The sequence below is a fragment of the Clupea harengus genome, chromosome 6, assembly GCF_900700415.2.
Source record: "Clupea harengus chromosome 6, Ch_v2.0.2, whole genome shotgun sequence".
NCBI classification, from domain to species: domain Eukaryota; kingdom Metazoa; phylum Chordata; class Actinopteri; order Clupeiformes; family Clupeidae; genus Clupea; species Clupea harengus.
Window position 1 is genome coordinate 30,243,352 of NC_045157.1, and position 20,000 is coordinate 30,263,351.

The 20,000-nt window shown below is 48.5% G+C and overlaps 1 protein-coding gene across 1 annotated transcript in view; it reads right to left on the bottom strand.

The window, feature by feature from the left end:
* The window catches only part of LOC122132974 (cell migration-inducing and hyaluronan-binding protein-like), a 65,240-nt gene that overhangs the window by 19,915 nt on the left and 25,325 nt on the right, over positions 1 to 20,000 (bottom strand). The window contains 10 exon segments of the mRNA XM_042708105.1: positions 5,410 to 5,601; positions 8,139 to 8,286; positions 8,692 to 8,813; positions 10,402 to 10,497; positions 10,671 to 10,741; positions 12,226 to 12,405; positions 12,756 to 12,992; positions 13,102 to 13,240; positions 13,559 to 13,696; positions 16,317 to 16,413. Of these exon segments, the coding sequence (XP_042564039.1) occupies positions 5,410 to 5,601; positions 8,139 to 8,286; positions 8,692 to 8,813; positions 10,402 to 10,497; positions 10,671 to 10,741; positions 12,226 to 12,405; positions 12,756 to 12,992; positions 13,102 to 13,240; positions 13,559 to 13,696; positions 16,317 to 16,374 (1,381 nt within the window). The 5' untranslated portion in view covers positions 16,375 to 16,413.

Genomic DNA, 20,000 nt, shown 5'->3' on the forward strand with positions numbered 1-20,000 from the left:
TTCAACTTGTTTATTCAGTCGTTATTATTTACAGTTGTACTTATCCATTAGGTTTACATCTTACATTCAGTTTGGTTGATACTACAACATTTAAGCTTACCATTTATGTAGTAATAAACTGTTCATTTATTAACCATCTATTTAAGTCCTTGGGCGCCATGCCATTACTGTGCCTCTATCTTATATACTGCTTGGTCATTGGAGTCAGATTGATCCTGTTTTCTGCAGTATTTACCACTCTAATGCCTTCTTCTGTCCCGTTAAGTTCAGACACACTTCCAGCCTGCTGTTTTTCTGTCCATTTGGTGACACTTTTGGCTGCATTGTGTAGGGGCTTTGTGATCTTCTGCCAGCACACACACACACACACACACACACACACACACACACAGTACATGCACACATATCACAACGTTTACACTCTGCCATGTACATAGCTGTCCTTAAATACACATTTTACACGCAAACAAAAACTCCTTTCTTTCCCCAACCTTTTCTCCAATGAAGGCACATCCACTCCCACAAACTGGATAGCACTCTCTTGATATTTGATGTACAAATGTATATACACACAAACACTCTCTTTCTCTTTCTGTCATTATTAAAGACATACACATACACCCAAGCACACATGCATACACACATACACACACACCACACACACACACACACACACACACACACACACACTCACACTCACAAACAAAGCAACACTTAATAAACAGACTGAGTGTGGCTGGAGCTCTCTGTTTACTATCTAACCATCGACAGCAAACCACTGTCATTAAGGAGAACCATTTTGGGACGCAACGTGCAAATGTCCTCCTCGAACAAGCCGGCTGTCACAGCCGACCCCACTCAAATCTCATTTTCAGGCATCCTTGAGTGCTACGGATGCACTGGCACTCGGGAGAGGGCAGATCAGGTGCCCACATCAGCGAGGCACTGGAGGAACACTGAGGCATGGCCCCTGGGTAAGGCAGAGGGTGGGGAGGGCTTCACTGTCTGAGAGGGGGACGGGGTGGGAGTGGGGAGGGCTTCACTGTCTGAGAGGGGGACGGGGGGGGACGGGGTGCCACATCACTGCATGTCACCGGCCAGCACGGCTGACATTCACACAGACCAATACACACTCGCATGCCTACACCCATGAATACACACACAAACTCTCTCTCTCACACACACACACACACACACTGCAATGCATGCAAAAACATATATACATTGCAGGTGAGTGTGCAAATATGTCAAACATCTGTCCTTCTCATATGCATACAGATTATTTACATACCTACCCACATTCTCTCTCTCTCTCTCTCTCTCTCTCTCTCTCTCTCTCTCTGCCAATACTCTGACAGCCCACTCTCTGGGGGACCTGAGCATCCCGCTCTAATGGCCTGACACCGGAGAGAGATGTGGCTGCATCTAATTGCACCGTCACTACCTGACAGCTCATACACAGGTATGTCTGGTCTATCTGAGAGCCAGCGAGGCACACAGCCCTCCAACCCCCCAAAAAAAACAAGAGACCTGCTGCAAGGTCAAAGACAGGAGAACTAATGGCATCCATGATGAGTGAATACGTGTTTTTCCGAAGGAACCCTCAAATGAAGAAACAAGTCCCGTCTCTCACCCTTGTCTGGTAATCAGCGCCCAAACAGGTGGGCCTCCCCATCTGTCTTCAGAATGGCATGAGGGGGGGGGGGGGGGAGGGAGCGGAGGGATCAGATTCTCATATCAGTACCTTGCATCTCAATATTACAGCCGGAGCCAAGCATGAATGCCAAAGACACATTGTTTTTGACATTCCTAGCCGCGGGGCATCATTTGTGTGCAACATGATAATCCCCTTACTCCAATGGAATGATTCTTTTTTTTTTCTTTTTGTGCGAGTCGCGCGGACAAATTGCTGCCAGCAGTTAACAAGACTCTGTAACCTTTTCTGTGGAGTCGACTCCCTGTGAAACTGGTGGACGGGGTCTCCATCTCCACAGAGTTATTATCCGCCAGCCACTGCATCTCTTTGTGCACACTGCAACCGTGCTAAAGGCTACAGGTGCTGGAGAGGAATGAAGTATTATTGTTCTGTTCTCCTTGGTTCAAGGTCACCGGGATGCTGGCATCTAATTGGCTGGGCTGGGCTTTGGGGGTCGTCTCTGCATGTGCCCTGACCTGCGGGTCTGCATGAATGCTGAGGAGCCTGTGGTGTGTTGTCGGGGGGGCATGCGCAGGCTATAAATGAGCCTGTGCCGTTTCATAGGATACATGCATTATCAGAGGGTCTGGTATCCAGGGGTAGACAGAGGCCTGTTTTTTTGTATTTTCTTCGAGAGATGTGGTGAATCATTATGCTTGTCTTGAATGAATGCGTGCAGCCATGACCGATCACCACAGGCATTCACTGACTACCTCTCAGCCAAGAGCAATGAGTGCTCTTAATTGGAAAGTGCTGTAGGACAGGCAGTACTGGAGGGCTTCCTTTAGAAAGAAACTGTTTACAGGGACAGATTCCTGTGATGAGTCGCGGCTTTCTGCTCCCAAAATAGACTGAACCCTAGCCGAACGGGGAGATGTCACAAGAAATCACGGGGTACAAAATGGAAACAAAACAAAACATCACCGCAAAAGTTCAGAACAAATGTCAAACAGGGATAACTGTCATTGTCATCGTAAGAGGAGGACGACTGGCTGCTGACGACAACAAGCCAGGTCGTTTAAAAAGAAAAAAAGAAAAAGAAAAAAAAAGGTTTTTAAGGTACATCCATCCCAGTTCCAGAGAGCATCGTGAGTTTCCCTCCAGGAGGAGCAGTCGTATGCAAGCGAGGAGTGTCAGGGCAAATTCCATTAACAGGGGAACATGAAGTATTTTCCACTGCTCTCTGTGACAGGCCCTTGGAGAGATTTTGTATTTCCTTTGGCAAGAGTGCATTCCAAACACTTAAAGCACTCAAAGGTATCATCGCTGCTACAGCCCCCTAATCAAATAAGCCATTAATGATCCCCTAAGTTTCCGCACATCTTCACAACGAAGGCAGGCCTCAGACAAGCCTACATCATTTGCTTTTGATAAACAAGGGCACAGTGCTTTGCTTTCTTGTCTGATGTTTCAGAGAGACGTTCTTCAAAAGTGAATAAAAGACATCTGATAACATTGGGATTGGGATTGGGGGGGGGGGGGTAGTCTGTCAGTTCACCAAAGAAAGTCAGCGCAGGTTTCTTCTTCTATTTGATGCACATTTGATGCACCTCTCTTGATCAGTCACTTTTTCTCTCCACTACTCACAAGTGCTTTGAAATAAACACAAAGGCTTTTTCTAATTATCAATAAGCACAGTCATTCTGACAGCCTAAACCATTCAAAAATAAATAAATAAATAAATAAAAGGCCATTTAACAAGCAAACTCCAGAAAGAAGTGTCTGTCCCGGTGTCTTTCTGAGACACCAGAAAACAAAGAAGAATCTCCGGCTGGGTAGGATGATGGATCTGATGGCGTGTCTGTTAAAGAGTGCAGCACAACACAGGAGCCCAAGCCACCTAACAACCATTCTTTCACTCTCCCAGAGGAAATAATACGGTAACTTAGAGACAAAGACAAAATGGAGAAAGAATGTGAGGGGGAGCAAGGAGCATTGCATGATGGAACAGCCCATTCCAAAAAACACCCAGACACAGACAGGCAGACAGCAGAATCAGTCTTGCTCTCTGAGCTGACATCTTCCTGAACGAAAGGCTTGCAGGTGCCAAAATATGCTAATGCTAGAAAAAACAAACACCGAAACGCAACAAAACAAAACAAACAAGGGGGGCGATGAAAAGCAGACTGGGAAAGAACACGGCATCTTTGTTGAGGTCTACGGGCCTGCTGCAGTCTGCCGTGTGTGTGATGCGTGCGAGGGGAGAAGGTGGAAACATACCAGCGAAGATCTGCGTGTTTAATCTGCGCACAGGTAAACTGAGTAGCGTGTTTTGCAGCTTGTGTGCCTCCAGGGAGGTGGGGGGAGGGGGGGGGTGGCGGCGGTGTGGGGAGCAATTATGTGCATCGTTTCAGAGCGGCTCTGTCACAAGCAGAGATCTCTCCCAAGTGACAGCCGACACGTGTTTGTTTTCAGTGATTATTTAACCTTTTGAAATGGGAGGAATGCTAATCCTCTTTCAAAAACAATCGCAGAACTGAGCCTCTCCCCACACCGAGGGCAAGCTTACCCTGCAAAGCCCTCTCCAGCAGATACGCGGGCAGCTCTAAAAGCCCAGCATGGCACACTGTTGCAGCTGTGTGTGTGTGTGTTCATTTCCCCCTTTATCATCGTCTGCTCCAATAGGCTTTGAACAAAGAAAACCTTCCCCGTGAAAAACCCCCGGTCAGATCTCTATCTATCTATTACACAGTGTAGGCAGCATGACTCAACAGAGTTAAGCCACCCCTTTCACCAAATGCCACCCTCATTGCTCATCCTTTGTCTATATTTGTTTTTTACGGCCATATGGTTTATGTTCTCCGTGGAGCTACTCTTGTTGTTCCTGCATCAGTAGATCAGCCCTATCAGGTCAGGGGGTCTGTTCTCAGATTCAAACTATACATCAGCTCACTCAGCGACCCCGAGAAAGGGCAGAGCAGAGCCGGGGGAAAAACACATCTTTAAAGTGTTAGAGAGGCTTTTTTCCCCACACACAGCATCTTCAGTGTAAAAACAATTTATGTAATGGAGTGGTGCAGCAGTTTCGGAAAACTTTCCTGGACAACTCAATTCTCACACTGCTGAAACCAACTCCGGGGTCATTCCGGTGAATTGTGCTCTCTTCACTTAACAGGGAGGGGGGAAAGAAAGTGGAGTGACTGCAAACAGAAAGTGAGAAACTTTGCACAACTCGTTGGGCCACTTCCTCTCCAAGAGGTCACCCCGTCACAAATCACACTGTGTTCCACTTCTCAGCACGACACCCAAGCTGCTCTCAAAACTCTGCGAAACCACCGCACTCTCACAAGACTGATTTGTTTTCTCAGTTATTTGTGGTTTCAGCCAAACACAGTGGAATTTCAAACGCTGGGCCCAAGTCATATATTCATAATTTCCAGACTCGTCTCATCCTCCTCGCAGACCCTCCCAGTCGGTTCCAGCTCATCATCCCAGCCCTGTTCCGGCGTGAACGGCAGAGAACCGCGCAGCCAGTTCAGGCCTGACCCTGGAGCATGAGAGCTGCCAGCGTCCCAGACATGCTTATGCAAGCGAACTCCAGTCCCGGATTGAAAGCGCAGCGAAACAAAACATGCTTTGCAGCACAAATACACATCCCTTTTACTCAACTTTCCAAACAGCTCTGCACGGTATGGACACACCACGCCTGCCTGCCACAGCCTTGCTTCAGCACACAGAGATTGTCTGGTGGACAGCGTGACTGATCGACTGACCTTGCACTTTGACCTGGTTGAGGGCGCAGGCTGGGCAGGGCAGCAGGTCGAACTCCTCCGCCTGAAGCATGGAGTAGTCAGTGCTGGCCACCACCACGCGGTCACCCGCCCTCCAGCCACGGGCCTCGTCAGCCAGCTCCAGGATGCTTGAGTTGGACAGCATGTCGACGGTGATGGACGCTTGTGGGCGAACTGTGGGAAAAAAAACGAAATGTAATGTGATGACACATGGAAAAAGAGAAAAACAAACACAAACTCAGAGGAAACCTGCTTTAAATGTCATTCTTGGAATAATCATTCTGAGGCCAATTAGCTGTGAATCAGCAGTTACCAGGCAACTGCCTGAATGGTGCTCTCAGAACATAGCCATAATGTGAGGTTGGAGACAGCTGGGGTTTATACGTCACATGGCATCCAAGCTACCATAATCCCTAGTCATTGTGTGATGGGGCTCTAATTCACAACAATAAGCATATATACATCATTCAAATAAGTCGTGTCAACAGGAAACAGAATGAGTGAAGTAGCAAAACAGTGAGGAGGTGGTGCTGTGATTTGTACAGTCTCCCGGGGCTGGCGAGGCCTTAGACATAGAAGGTAAACAACCCACGATCACTGGATGACTCGCTATAGCTAATCTTCATAAGGTTGCAGTGGATCAAACGCTATCACAAGGAGCTAGATACACTAACGTCATGGATTTGAGCACAAGGCCCTTTGGATAGATACATTTGTAACCCAAATTAGGGAAGACATTCAACGAGGCTTTGAATGCAATAAGCCGTGTTGTAGCTGTTCTGCTCGTATAATTCCATAGTGGTTTGTGTCAGTGAATAAAGGCAGTAAAGTGACTGGTGGCTTTCTGGGGCCTCCAGTCCAGCTGGCGGAGAGAAGGCAAACACAGCGGAGGACGGGAAATACAGGAATCACACCGATGAGCGGAAGAGAAGAGAAGAGAAGAGAAGAGAAGAGAAGAGAAGAGAAGAGGAGAGAAGAGAAGAGAAGAGAAGAGAAGAGGAGAGAAGAGGAGAGAAGAGAAGAGGAGAGAAGAGGAGAGAAGAGAAGAGAAGAGGAGAGAAGAGAAGGAGAGAAGGAAGAGAAGAGGAGAAGAGAAGAAGAGGAGAAGAGAAGAGAGGGAGCAGGAGGCCGTGGGTGGCCAGTGGAAACTCACATACAGTAGATGATGGGATTAGCAGATGCCTGTGTGTGACATGTGATCAGATTAGTGGGGGCATGTGCAGCTAAAGGGTTATGTGGACAAAAAGGCTTCTTGTGTAACCCCATCAATAATGGTCAGAGCACTGGTCATATATTTCAAAACAGTAAAGCAATAAGCACTGAGTTTTATTATTGAAGTGTGTGAATGTGACACACACACACAGAGAGAGAGAGAGAGAAAAAGAGAGAGAGAGAGAGAGAGAGAGAGCGAGAGAGAAGAAGGGTGAGGGAAGTGGTGATCAGGCAAGTAGTTGCTCTGCTCCCACGCATTGGCTGGAGGGAAACCACACACTCAGAACTAACCGAAACCACTAAACATAGCTAGCCACTGAATCTCCTCACTAAGAACCATCGTAAATATTCGGCTCTTTGGGGCTTCCGAGACATTCCTTTGGTGTTTTGGGTGCTTAAACAGTGTTTGGTCATCTACTCAAAACATGACCTCGCCTAGGAGACCTAATGAGAAACCCCACGAGCTCTTATCGTCCTTCAGCTAGTCCAAGCCACATGCATGACGCCGCCTTCTTCACGGCTCCGTCACTTAAGGCAGAGTAAAAACTGCTTCGCTGGCCAGTTAGGAAAACGGAGGTCGCTTCGATTTCTGGTGCGCAAATAGAGTGCACGGCTTGATGGGAAATCAGTGGGGAATCAAACTGTGGCCAAGCGGGAGTGGTATTGGCATTAGTCTCCTGCTCCTCCTCACTGGCGGTGTGCGATAGTGATTTGGCCTGAGAACGCCTCTGCCAGCCGCAGGTCTGAAAACCACAGTGGGAGGTCACCGCGGTGGCTTCGATCGGTCGTGCCTGAGTAGATTTGCAACACGATGGGGAGGGGGGGAGGGGGGAGGATGCTCATCCTGCACTCGAGGTAAACAGATGTGTTGAACGCTTGTACCTGGCTTCCCTAGCATTGTTGGGTGTGATTTTATCACATCCTCTTGGTTAATTTAAGCTCCTGAAGGTCAGGAACTCGTGTTTCCATACCCCTGCAGCAGAACAGCCTGATTGAGCCGGGTTATAATTCTCCACTGATTCTTTTCATTCCAGGGCACACACGTTGACGTGTTAGCACGGAACAAACATGTTGGCACCCCCCTCCGGCCTCACACCTTACCCCTTTGCCCTGCCTGCTGATGGTGGAGCCTGACCTCCTCGCTACCTCCTTACACATGCCAAGTTTCCCAGACCGCAGATCTGTGTCTTCACCCTGGGGTGGGGTGGGGTGGGGGGCTTGTTATGCAGGGAGACATGCGATCCACGTGACAACGCGAGCCTGGCAAGCCCAGGCAGAGGAGAGAGAACTACCACGCCAAGTTTCCAAACCTCAGAATGTACTCCCCTCCCCCCCCATCCCCCATCCCCCTCAGCCCGTGCAAATCTCTCTGATTACAGCCCTACACGTGAAGTGGCGAAGACAGACGGAGCGTGGCGGTGCTTCCCCGCTCGCGCCTCACGGCACCGCAGAGGAACCGCAAAGGAACCGCAGAGGCCCGGATCGCATTCCACACATACCCAGCTTCCCGCATAGAAAGCGCACTCTGTAGTTATGGCAGAGGCCGTCCGGCTGGTCCTTGTTGAGGCAGACGAAGCCGTAGATCTTGTCATTCTTGGAGAAGATCTCGCCTGTCATGTTGGCCGGAATGCCGTCATGGGTCTCAGCCTGTATCGGAGGGAGAGCAGAGGCATTAGGTCAGCGAGCCATGAGTTCAAATGGCAACAACAACCAGAGTCAATATGTTGGGTTGACAGCACTGTTTGATTTACACAGATAATGATTCGCTCATTACGATTGATTGAGTCACTGCCAATGAAGTGAGAATAGCATAACTCTTGTGGACGGGAGGCTTCGCTCGGTTATCGGCGTGAACAATATTTTGGTTGTGGCAACACAAAGATCTGGGTCATCTTTATTTAAATATATTGCTTTGTTTCAACATGCTTGTGACAGAGCTACATACTTTTTGTTGTTTTCCTTACGTCTCTGCATTAGACTGTGTGTGTGTGTGTGTGTGTATGTGTGTGTGTGTGTGTGTGTGCGTGTGTGTGTGTGTGTGTGTGTGTGTACCTCCATGTCCAGTGGGTTGCTGCACAGTCGCTCAGGGAAAGCCTTATGGAGATCAGAGAGTTTCTCCCAGTCTCCAGAGCCCCTTTCATCATCACGGTCGAACCAGTCAGTCCAGTCCGCCTCTGCAGGGTACACGCCGTGTAAGAAGACATAGATACACAAACAACCAAAGAAAACTACACAATAATATACACATATACATACACGCACACACACATATACATACACGCACACACACATACACATACACATACACAACACATACACACGCACATACACATACACGCACACACACATACACATACACATACACATACACATACACATACACATACACATACACATACACATACACATACACATACACGCACACACACATACACAACACACACACACACATACACAACACACGCACACATACACGCACACACACATACACGCACACACACATACACATACACATAGACATACACATACACGCACACGCACACGCACACACACACACACACACGCACACACACACACACACACACACACACACACACACACACACATACACATGCACATACACATATACACATACACATACACACGTACGCATACGCGCACACACACACATACACATACACATATATACATACACATACACATACACATACACATACACATACACATACACATACACATACACATACACATACACATACACATACACAACACACACACACACATACACAACACACACACACACACACACACATACATACATACAGGCGCACACACACACACACACAAACCACCCACTGAGTCCAGTAAGCCCCAACTCTCTACCCTGTCAGAGAGAGTCCATGTAGATATTAAACTAATTTACATCCAGAACTCTACTCTCGTTCCCATTCTGCTTGTCAGAAAGTATTTGCAGGCAAGTAATTGAGGAGCTTTCTCCCCACATTATTTTCTGCCTGATGAGCTAGAGCCAACAGGGAATGCTCCCTGCTTTGTTGAGCTGCATTCAAATCAAATGCATTAAAACAGCAACGAAACAGAGAGGGGGAGAGAAGGAGAGAGGGAGCGAGAGAGAGAGAGAAAGAAAGAAAGAAAGAAAAAGCCTTGAATCCAGAGTACCTCCTCACCCCGTCTTTGATGACTAATAATCTCCAGCTGAGTTTGCCTCATTTTAGAAACACTTGATTATGATTATGTGTTACACAAACTACAGAAACAGGAGCGGCTCCTTACTGTGGTGGGCCATCACGGGCCAGGAAGACTGAGATTAGACACGAGATGATGTCAATATAGACTCTCGAAAGAGATGAAATTACTGCAAGTAGACAAGACGTGTATACTCCGTCTCCTCTGTCATCTGCAATGCATCCCCCAGTAGCAGGAAGAGCTTCTTTTTCAAGAATGTCATTATGTATTATTCACTAGATCAATTTGAATTGTGTGCTGCTGTATTTCTCTTGCCAATGGCATAATGTATGCCTTTCAATGAGCCATCCACCAGTGCACAAACAAGAAGAAGGCCTAGGGCTCTCCCCGCTGTAAAGAGTGGCTGCTTGAGGACACTGAGACGGAGCGGAGAGGCTGGGAGGCTGGGAGGCTGGGAGCCAGCTGAGAGCCGGAGGCTGAGACGCTCGCTGCTGAGAGCCGGAGGCTGAGACGCTCGCTGCTGAGAGCCGGAGGCTGAGACGCTCGCTGCTGGTTTACCTTGCACCCACTGGCTGCTGGTGGTCACCGCAAAGTGCTCCCCGTAACCCGTCTGGAAGATGCGCGAGCTCTTGGCCTCTGAGGAAGCCTTGGTGCCTGTGGCAGAGCACACACACACACACACACACACACACACACACACACACACACAGGGGTGTGAGTAGAGCGGTGGACCTGCCTCAGCATATTTGGACTGATCTCCCGTCCCGCAGAGGATGTGTCATGTTTGCCTTCTGACACTGTGCAAACAGAAGCAATCAGAGCCTCACCTTGATAGATGGCACGGTCCTCCAGCGCTGAGGATGAATCTCCTTTCACTGTGATAAAACTCCAGGGATGGCTGTGAGCATGAGAGTAGAGAAGAGAGGGAAGAAAGAGGGAGGGGGGGGGGTGAAGGGAAGAAGGGAAGAGGTGGGGGTTTGACAGAGAGAGAGCACAGGAGACAGACAGAGTGAGAGACAGAGATGTCTCCATTAAATAAACATTCTGACACTCAGCTCTGCAAATTATGTTGACACAAGGTTTGATTGGCGGCCGGAGCACTCAAGGCAGGCTGGGTAATTACCGAACGGGAGACTACCAGCAGCCCCTTATTGAGGAGGCCCTCCTGTAAGAAGACAGCCTGACAGCGCCATCAGGTCACCCTGGCATTCAGATCTGCTCTATCTGTCAGCCAGGAGAATCGGTGGGACCAGGCAGGATATCCCCGTTGACACCCAGAGACTGACACGATATGATTGCGATACAGACTTAAGCAGGCAACGACATGCACAAGAGCCCAGGCTCCCCCCAGATACGACTTGAAGTATTATGGTGCGTGCATGCAAATAAGCCCCGTACAAAATGCACTGACATTTATCTCACTGTCATTTGTTTCAGGATTAGTGGATAATAAAAGGTTTTCCCAAAGCACCACGACTAATCTTCAGACTTTAAGTAAGATTTTGGTAAGACTGTCAACACGGCAGGCGACACGAGACGCCATTTCACCACCAAGGTCCACCTTCATGTGGCGAAGCCATGTGGAAAGATTTGAATGTGAGTGTTTGTCAACTTCCTCCTCCACAGCAAGGATAAACACACTAGCCACATTTCCCTTGGCCCGGCTGTTCTACAGAAGCCATTTAGGACGCTCCTTTAGAAGCCAGCCAACCGCGATGGTGCTGCCGCTGCCAGAGGTCCAGGGAGAGAAGCGCCTCAGATAATTAAGATCCCCACAGTTCCGCATATGCATGTGCTCTGGAACAAGGGATTGCTAACTTAACCAGTGGAATTCTGAAAGTCATTTCAGTGCATTCCAATTGAAAAGGCACAATCTGGGGCGTGCATGAATTTAGCCCAAATTAAAAATGTTTCCAGAATTATGTCATGAGGGCGGGCAGTAGGTAAGCATGCTTTTGGTTATCTGCCATCTCCCTTGCTTTATTGATGGTAATGCTAAATCCACACCATTTTTACAATCCAGTCATTTTTCGAGTGGCTATTACTGAGGGGAGATGAAAAGACTCAGGCGAACAGAGCAGGATTTGGCCTGCCGAACGCAAATCGATACTCTGGGAGTAAATCTGGCTCGAGAGGGGGGGGGGGGGGGGGGAATAAATCAAAGGGAATAAATCAAGCTCAGAAAAACTCAAAGTTATTTTGCACTGCCGTCCTAAGCCAGCTCTGGATATTTTCTTGGGGGGATCATCTGCTTGATCTATCAGGGTTGTTTTCCTCTCATGCTTGACTAGAGGAGGGGGAGGGTGGGGTGGGGGGTGGGGTGAGGGTGGGGTGGGGGGGGGGGGGGGCAGGAGCCAAGAGAGACAGCAAGACAACGCATACCGGAATCCCAGCCGAGTGAGCTCCCGACTCCCTAGTCTGGTGAGTGCCTTCTTGGCCGTGTCCTCCAGGTTGTTGGAGCCCTCGTCGTTGACCACCATGGCGAGGATCATGCCGTCCTCCATGGCGGCCACGTGCTGAGCCAGGCGGCGGCTCTCGTCTTTGCTCCGGTACGTGTCAAACCTGCCGAGGCACCCCAGACAAATAAATCATCAACCGCTGTCAAAACAAAGTCGAAATTTAAAGACGGTCACATCAAAGATGCCAATGACTCATTCAGTGAGAACATCCACATCTTGTAATCTCATACAAAGAAATGGAAACAAGCGTACAATCAAGATTAATGACGTGCAGGGTATCCAGTTTCAAAGCACATCAAACGTTCTCATGAATGGGGATAACAATGTTCTTTGACCTCATCTTCAATCTGTGTTTGTCCACACCACAGACAACCTGTCACCAGATGCAACACTGGAGACTTCTCACTATGGGACTCAGATAAACAAGGTTTCTCCGCCTCTGACTGTACCCACCTGTCATTGTGCAGCACCTGGCCAGTGCTTGGGTCGATGACGTGGACGATGATACCTCTGTTTCCCCAGCCCTTTTCAAAGTGGTAGCTGTTCTCATTGGCCTCGCCGGGGTGCAGCGTCTTGTTCAGAAACGTCCACGACAGCTTCTTAGCGCCGTGGACCTCCAACGTACCCCCTGTGCCAACGCCTACATACTTTCGCCCAAAGTAGCTGTGCCCGATGTCAGTGTCGTCGGACCTGTTCAACATCAGAGAGAGAGAGAGAGGCCAGCGTTATGACTTGATGAATTCTGAAGGACTGTTGCTCACCATCTGGCATGCCTAATTAAAGTCAGTGTTTGTTTTACCTCCCGAAGAGGGATATGGTAAGGCTGCCTTTATATGGGCAGTCTGGGCTCCCGATGTGAAGCTCTCCCTTGTTCCCAATGAGAATGTGTTTGGCCCGCAGGACGACGGGTCGATTGGTGTCGGCAATTACAAGCTTTCCTGCAGAAAAAGAATGCTCCCATGACACAGCAGTCTCAGGGTTCCTGTTTTTCATGCAAACAGCATCTCAGACTCTTCCTTTTATGGGGCCCGAGCAAGCTGCTCTTTTTACGAGAGCTGTGCTTCACGGCGGGGAAATCCTCCTGACACGAGTTAGATGAGCCTGAGGTGATCTCGGATGAGTGATCGCCACTTTGATTTAAGAGAGCGTTTCGTGGCCCTACCACGTGCTGGGCAAGACAAAGCCGAGTGCTAATATGAGGAGATAAATCCTTATGGCAGTTTAGCAGTAAAGAGACAGCAAAAGAGGCTGCATACCCCCATTGAGGATCTCTATGGAGTGGACGGTGCATGAGCTGGTGAGGAGGACTTTGCGGCCGTAACCGATGGTGACACGGTGGGCCTCGCTATGGCCGGGGGTCCACGGCTGCAGGCCCGGCTCTTTGTCAGGACACACTGGAAGAGAAATGACAACATTAATGTGCTTAACCACAGCCCAGCTTCTGCCAGGCCACAGCTTTAAAACAGGCTCCGCTAGATGAAGGAAAACATCTCTACCAAGCAGGCTTGAAGAAACTCATTTGTTCACGGTTTGTTAGCTAGTTTTGCTGGGAGTGAGTGATGGTGCAAAGGAGTTCACACCCAGGGACATGTGCTGCTGTGAATCAAGACAATCTGGTTTATTTTCTCAGCGTGATAATGAACTGAGCAGCTGAGTTTCCATCCAACTTTTGACTGCAAATTGTGACATTCGAAAAGGGAATCCTGGGATATGCTCATATGTGCACAAAATCGAAAGTCGAAAAATAAATGAATTCACAAGAGGGGGGTGGATTAACTCCTGATTCGCATAGGGTGTAGTAAGGAAATGGGTTTATTCGCATTTGTTGAGAATTTATTATATGTTTCCGTTAAAGTTGCCCTGGCAACCTCAACTTTAGAACCCACAGCTGTTTACAACTCCTCCCTTGATTAAGAAAGTGTCCATTTTGAATTCCCAACACAGTGGATGGAAATGTGCACACACACACACTGGCATTTCTTTAAGCCCAATGTTCATAAATGCGCTTAGAATATGCAAATGAATTGGATGGAAACCCAGCTTATGTCTTCCCTTTTACATCCATCAACTTGTCAACCTTTACACACACGCACACACACACACACACACACACACACACACACACACACACACAGACTCACACACACGCGCGCACACACACACACACACACACACACACACACAGACTCACACATGTGTTGCAAGCACATAACTTATGTGCCAAGTGCCTAGTGCATTTTGAGTCAGCGGTTAATATTCCCACGAAAAACAACAGCAAGCATTGCACTGAATTGACACTGAGCCTGCGTCTCTATTCTTCTGCACTGTTTAGTTGTATTAAACAGACTGAACTCTGACACAGGGAACCCAAGAGTACAAAGGCTCTTTCTGACTGTTCCCCATGCTGCAGCCGCAAAACAATCACAAACACCTCTGGAGACAATCACATGTCGTAAACAAACAAAAAGCAATGTCACACAAACAGTTACAACTCAGTGTTTATTTTCATGCTCATTTTGTAAATATTCAAAGCCTCCATGCTTGGACTGACTTCTTAGAGAGAGATTACAGCAGTAAATAGTGAAACTTTCGAAACGTTGCATTGTTTGAACAATCAATACATGGTGGGGCTCATATCTTTACATTCCCAGGGGGGGGCATTTCAAAATGCAAACGAGAACACCAGCACCATACAATGCCTAAAACTGATTGGATTCAGTGAGCACAGGCATTCCTCCATGCAAACCATTGTGCAATCCTATTAAACGCATGCCATCATTGTGCAACCCTATTAAAACCATGCCATCATTCGTTTGGTTGCTTTGCAGCGTTGGCGACTACAGAAAGAGCAGAAGCTAAGGGGAGCAGCAAACAATAACACCACACCACCACAACACCTTGTGAGCCGATATTGATTCTTGCTTTAAGGTTCAGAGGCCCGACGCTGAAGCTTCTTGGAGACAGCGGGCCCAGTCATGTTTACAATTAGAGTAAAGCAACAAAATGTTCTGAGTGACTTCTGTTTCTAATTACAATAAAAAAAATGGGGTGACACAAAGCAAAGACAAAAGCAAAATAAAGGACTATATTTATATGCGGCCATTAAAGAGGAGGAGGCAGTGTGCCACAGCTAAGTGTGGAGTCCGTGCTTTGAGGTCAGCTCCTCCACGCTGGGGTAGAATGGAAATGGAGTTGGAACGAGAGGAGGCCCCCGGCGCTGGAGGAGAGCCAAGGCTGCTGGGCTAAAGTCAACAGGGAGCCTCTGACTGCTTTTCCCATACGTGGCAGCACGGCAGCACGGCAGCACAGCAACACAGCAGAGCCACTGTGCAGTGACACGTAACCACCAGCAGACACACGAGCGGAGGCTGAGGCTGAGGCTGAGGCGGAGGCGGAGGCTGAGGCGGAGGCGGAGGCTGATTCACAGCACTTAATCAGTAGCACCCCCCCCCCCCCCCCTTTACCTCGCTGCACAACAAACCATCTATTAGGCGTCTGAAGTGCATTCATGTGGAGTGCTGCGCGCGCCTCCTCTGTTTTGCCGGATCCTAAATGGAGGGGACAGATGTTCTAAGGACATTTGAGGACATATAGAATAGAACACTCAGAGCTGCATGACTCATTAGATCTGTTAGGGCCTTCACCCTCCAGAGAAATGTCCGTCGGTAGATGTCTTACACATTCCAATACGAACGGCAGAATATTACACCAGGACCTTGTGGAACCCTGTCACTCTTTGCCAAAACACACCCTCTGACTCCTGGATCAGAGGCACTGGTGAGGCCGGATGTGGGTCCATAGGCAGCAGCTAGCCAGGTGTCTTCCCATTCTAAAGAGCTCAGGGCAGGCGTAGGAAACAGTCAAAGTGCCATATGAACCCAACTGCTGTGACACATGCAAGCACACATTGCCAGCGTTTTCCTTTAGTCACAGGCAGGCAGCCGCTAATTCATATTAGCACTGATCTAATTAGCAATGTCCTGCACCCCCCCCCCCCCTCTCCCCGTGGCTTACCAGCATGAATGATGGGCAGGGTGGCAAGCAGGAGAGCGACACAGCTCTTCATCGTCATCTGAAAGGTCTGGTCAGAACCGGCAGCTTCTCAAGGCACCTGAAATGAAATAAAGCGTTTGTGTTGTGAGCGAGGAGTGGAGCCAGGGACTTCAAGGAGGCGGCAGTGGCACTGTTTGCTTCGGGGAAAAAAAGACTGCTGTAGTAAAAACATTCAGAAAAATGTTCTCTCTCTCAGGGGAAAGGCAGAAATTTGTGAGGGTTGGAGATATAAAAATATCAGGAGGCTACTTTGCCTATATCTGTGTTAACCTTTAAGGGCTCCCAGAAAAAGGAAAAGGGGAAAAAAACCAGTTGGCCAATAAAAGCAGCCTTGTTTTCAGTAACTACTTGCTTGAGTCACTTTCTTGACATCTTGACATTTGAATGCAACCAGTGCAAGTGTGTATCTCTGTGAAACTGTGTGCAGAATCCCTCGAGGTACACCACATCCAAGTGTATCCAGGGGCTGTGTGCATGCACTAACATGATTAAAACCACCTCCTAGGCCTGCTCTTATCCGTCTTACCCAGGTGGCAATTACGGAACAGGTGTGAAATGTTCTGCATGACTCTTCTCCCTACCACAGCCTGCCCCCGTAACACAGCTGAACCACCGACTCATGAATTATGCATTTATTTACACCGTGAAACAGCTCATAATGGGGCAGCATGTCATCCGCTGCAAGAACTATTTGTGCATGGCTGTTAAAACCAAAGATGAAGGCCCATAGGTAGTAAATCAGATTTCCTCGTAGAAAAACAGAGAAGGGAAGAAAAAAGAGAGAAAGAAAGCACAGACAACAGGTGGGGCAGGGAATGTGTTTTATTATTATGGAGATTTCATGCTGCACAGATGTGACGGAGTCCCCCTGGTCGTACACCAAGGACCAGCTGTTTCTTCAGGGGGAACACACTACCTTCTTCTCAGGGGAGAGATATCTTCTGTAGATTCCCCCTCTGATCCCTCTCTCTCTCTCTCTCTCTCTGTTTCTCTCTTTCTCTCTGTTTCTCTCTGTTTCTCTCTCCCCCACCTGGACCTTACACTACAGGGTATTCACTTCAGTCCTACAAAGACAAAGAGAGAATTATTAGAGACATCCACACACACACAGTACCTCTGTGCATTCCCATGGCTCGGGAAAATGACCGCCTGGTAAATCACACTGCCGCTGAATAAGAAGAACGCTTGATGTGGCACTGCGTGTCTGCCCAGACCGGGAGCTGGGGGTTTTTGATATGTGACCCACAAGGGAATTGCTCCGTGTTGTTTTGATGTGAGGCGCCAATATGGCCTAACGCAAAGCGTGTGCATGAAGACTCGTGGGGGCAACGTTGTCCTCCATGGAGATAAATGAATGAATGAATAAATCAGATAAATACATAAACCAACCCGTCTCGCCTCACCTTGCCTATGCCCCTGTCCATATTGGCAATATGGGATTGTCATTACTGTTTGCCACATCTGGTGAATTGAACATATATTCTGCCAAACGATGATGATGATGGTGATGATGATGATGATAGTCTCTCTGACAGCAGACCAAAGGCGGCTGCTGATAGCAGAATGCATCTTACACTGAAGGGGCAGAAGCAGCATCTGAAAGGTGCTGTTCAAAGGCCCCCCACTGTTTTATGCGCACATCAAAGCTGAGCAGCAGTTGGGTCTGACTGAAGGCCAATGAATTATTAAAAAGAGAAATTTGTTCTTTGCTTGTTTGCAGTTTAAAGTCTTCCCTGTGTTCTTCGGTCATGCGCCGTCCGTGCGGTCCGCGCCCCCAGTCAGCATGTGGAGCACTCACATGGCTCGCCCAGAGACACAGACATGTTTGCTCAGTCACGCAGGGCCCAGCCACACCACTCTTATTATAGACGGAGCGCGGCGAGCTCTCCCCTGAGTCTGAGAACTGCCCAGTCACAGCGCTCAGCGGAATTCCTGAGCCCTCGCCGATAGAAGCCGTCCAAAAGCATTACATCATCCTTCCTGTGGGGGGGGGGGGGCTTTGGGAAAGGCGGCAAGATAAAAGCGTCTGGCCCCATGGCCTCAGCATGGACGTATCTCAGAAGTGGAGCGGAAGGCCGCTGATGCTGACCTGTGTGTCGGGCGGAGAGCTCTCACCATCTGCCCACCAAATGCCCCCCTTCATGCCAGCCCTCGCCCTATCGCCACGGAAGGCAGCCGTGTCAGGGGTGAATCAAACAAGAAGTTTCTCACGTGAAACGGCTTCCCATGAGACCACATGAGACCACATGAGACCCCATGAGTCATCCAAACAAGCGGGGGTGCCAGAGCTCGAGCAGTGGGAGCATTTCTTTTGCAAGGCTTTTTTTGTGTTATTCCATTTAAAGCTTTCATATAAACCCACTGCAAAAATCAGTGTCGCACACATATTTCAACACAGTCCATTTTACAGGAGCTCTCTAGTATGTTCCGAGCTAGCAGTTATGAGAAACTTTACAAGCGCAGCAGGGCAGTGAAAGCTGCGTAACGCTGTGTGAAAACACTCCCGTCTCTGGAGGAACATTAAACAGAATCGAATGTCTGAAAGAGAGTTCCACTCTTGCTTCCTCTCTGTGATGTCACACTGCACATCATCTGACCTCCACTTGACTACGGTAACTGGAGCCGCCAGCTTTCCAAGGACAGCCTCCTATATATATATATATGTGGCCTTTAATCTAAAAATGAGAGCAGGCCTTCTGCGCTGTGTAATTATCAGCGCCTGTAAAAAGCATGAATTAGGAAAACAGACCGCACCAAGAGTTGCCTTCATCGCAGCTCCACTCACAGAAGCAGACGAGCATGTGAACGGCGCCCCTTGTGAGGTAAACAGACGAAAAAGGAGCAACACGCAAAATACACGCCCGGGCTTCAGAAGCAAATTTTCTGCTGACGTGACACACGCCAAATATAAGCCTGTAAGCGTTTCCATATGGCCTGCAATAACACTGAGCGCTGAGGACTTCCACACCAGACAGACCTCCACTCTGCCTGCTCTCCGTTTAAAGTCAAGTGACCTCTGAAGAACCCAAGCGGGATCCTGTTTTCTGAGGGGGTCTTCGAAAAGATGTCCACTTGAGCAACTGTCCACCGTTAATTCTTTTTTTTTTTTGGTGTGGGAGATTGTTTGGCTCGATAGCCCGACTTGGATTACTTGCAGCGGGGAATGAGAAGCTCTCAGACGACCTGGTGTTGAAACAGCTATTTTTAAGGCTCCTCCAGACTGTCTAATCCTGCTTTAGCATCCGCCGGCCTGCTGACAGAGGAGAAGGTCTCCTTTGCTAACTTAGCACATCACCCCGGTGGGCACCGCCTCACACCTGGGGCAGAGCTATAAGTGCATTTAAAACACATGCTGAATGGGTCCAAAAATAGAAAGATGCGCATGCACTTCAGTATTCGATGCACTTGAAGGAATGAAGGCACCACTGAAATGAACCGAGCCTATCGAAATATAAAGATGAAACACTTAATGGAGTAATCACTGTCTGCTCTGCAATTCATGTAATTGCCAGCTCAATACTCATTTTCAGCCACATGCGCACGTGTGTGTGTGTGTTTGTGTGTGTGTGTGTGTGTGTGTGTGTGTGTGTGTATGCGTGTGTGTGTGTGTGTGTGTGTGTGTGTCTGTCTGTCTGTGAGTGTGTC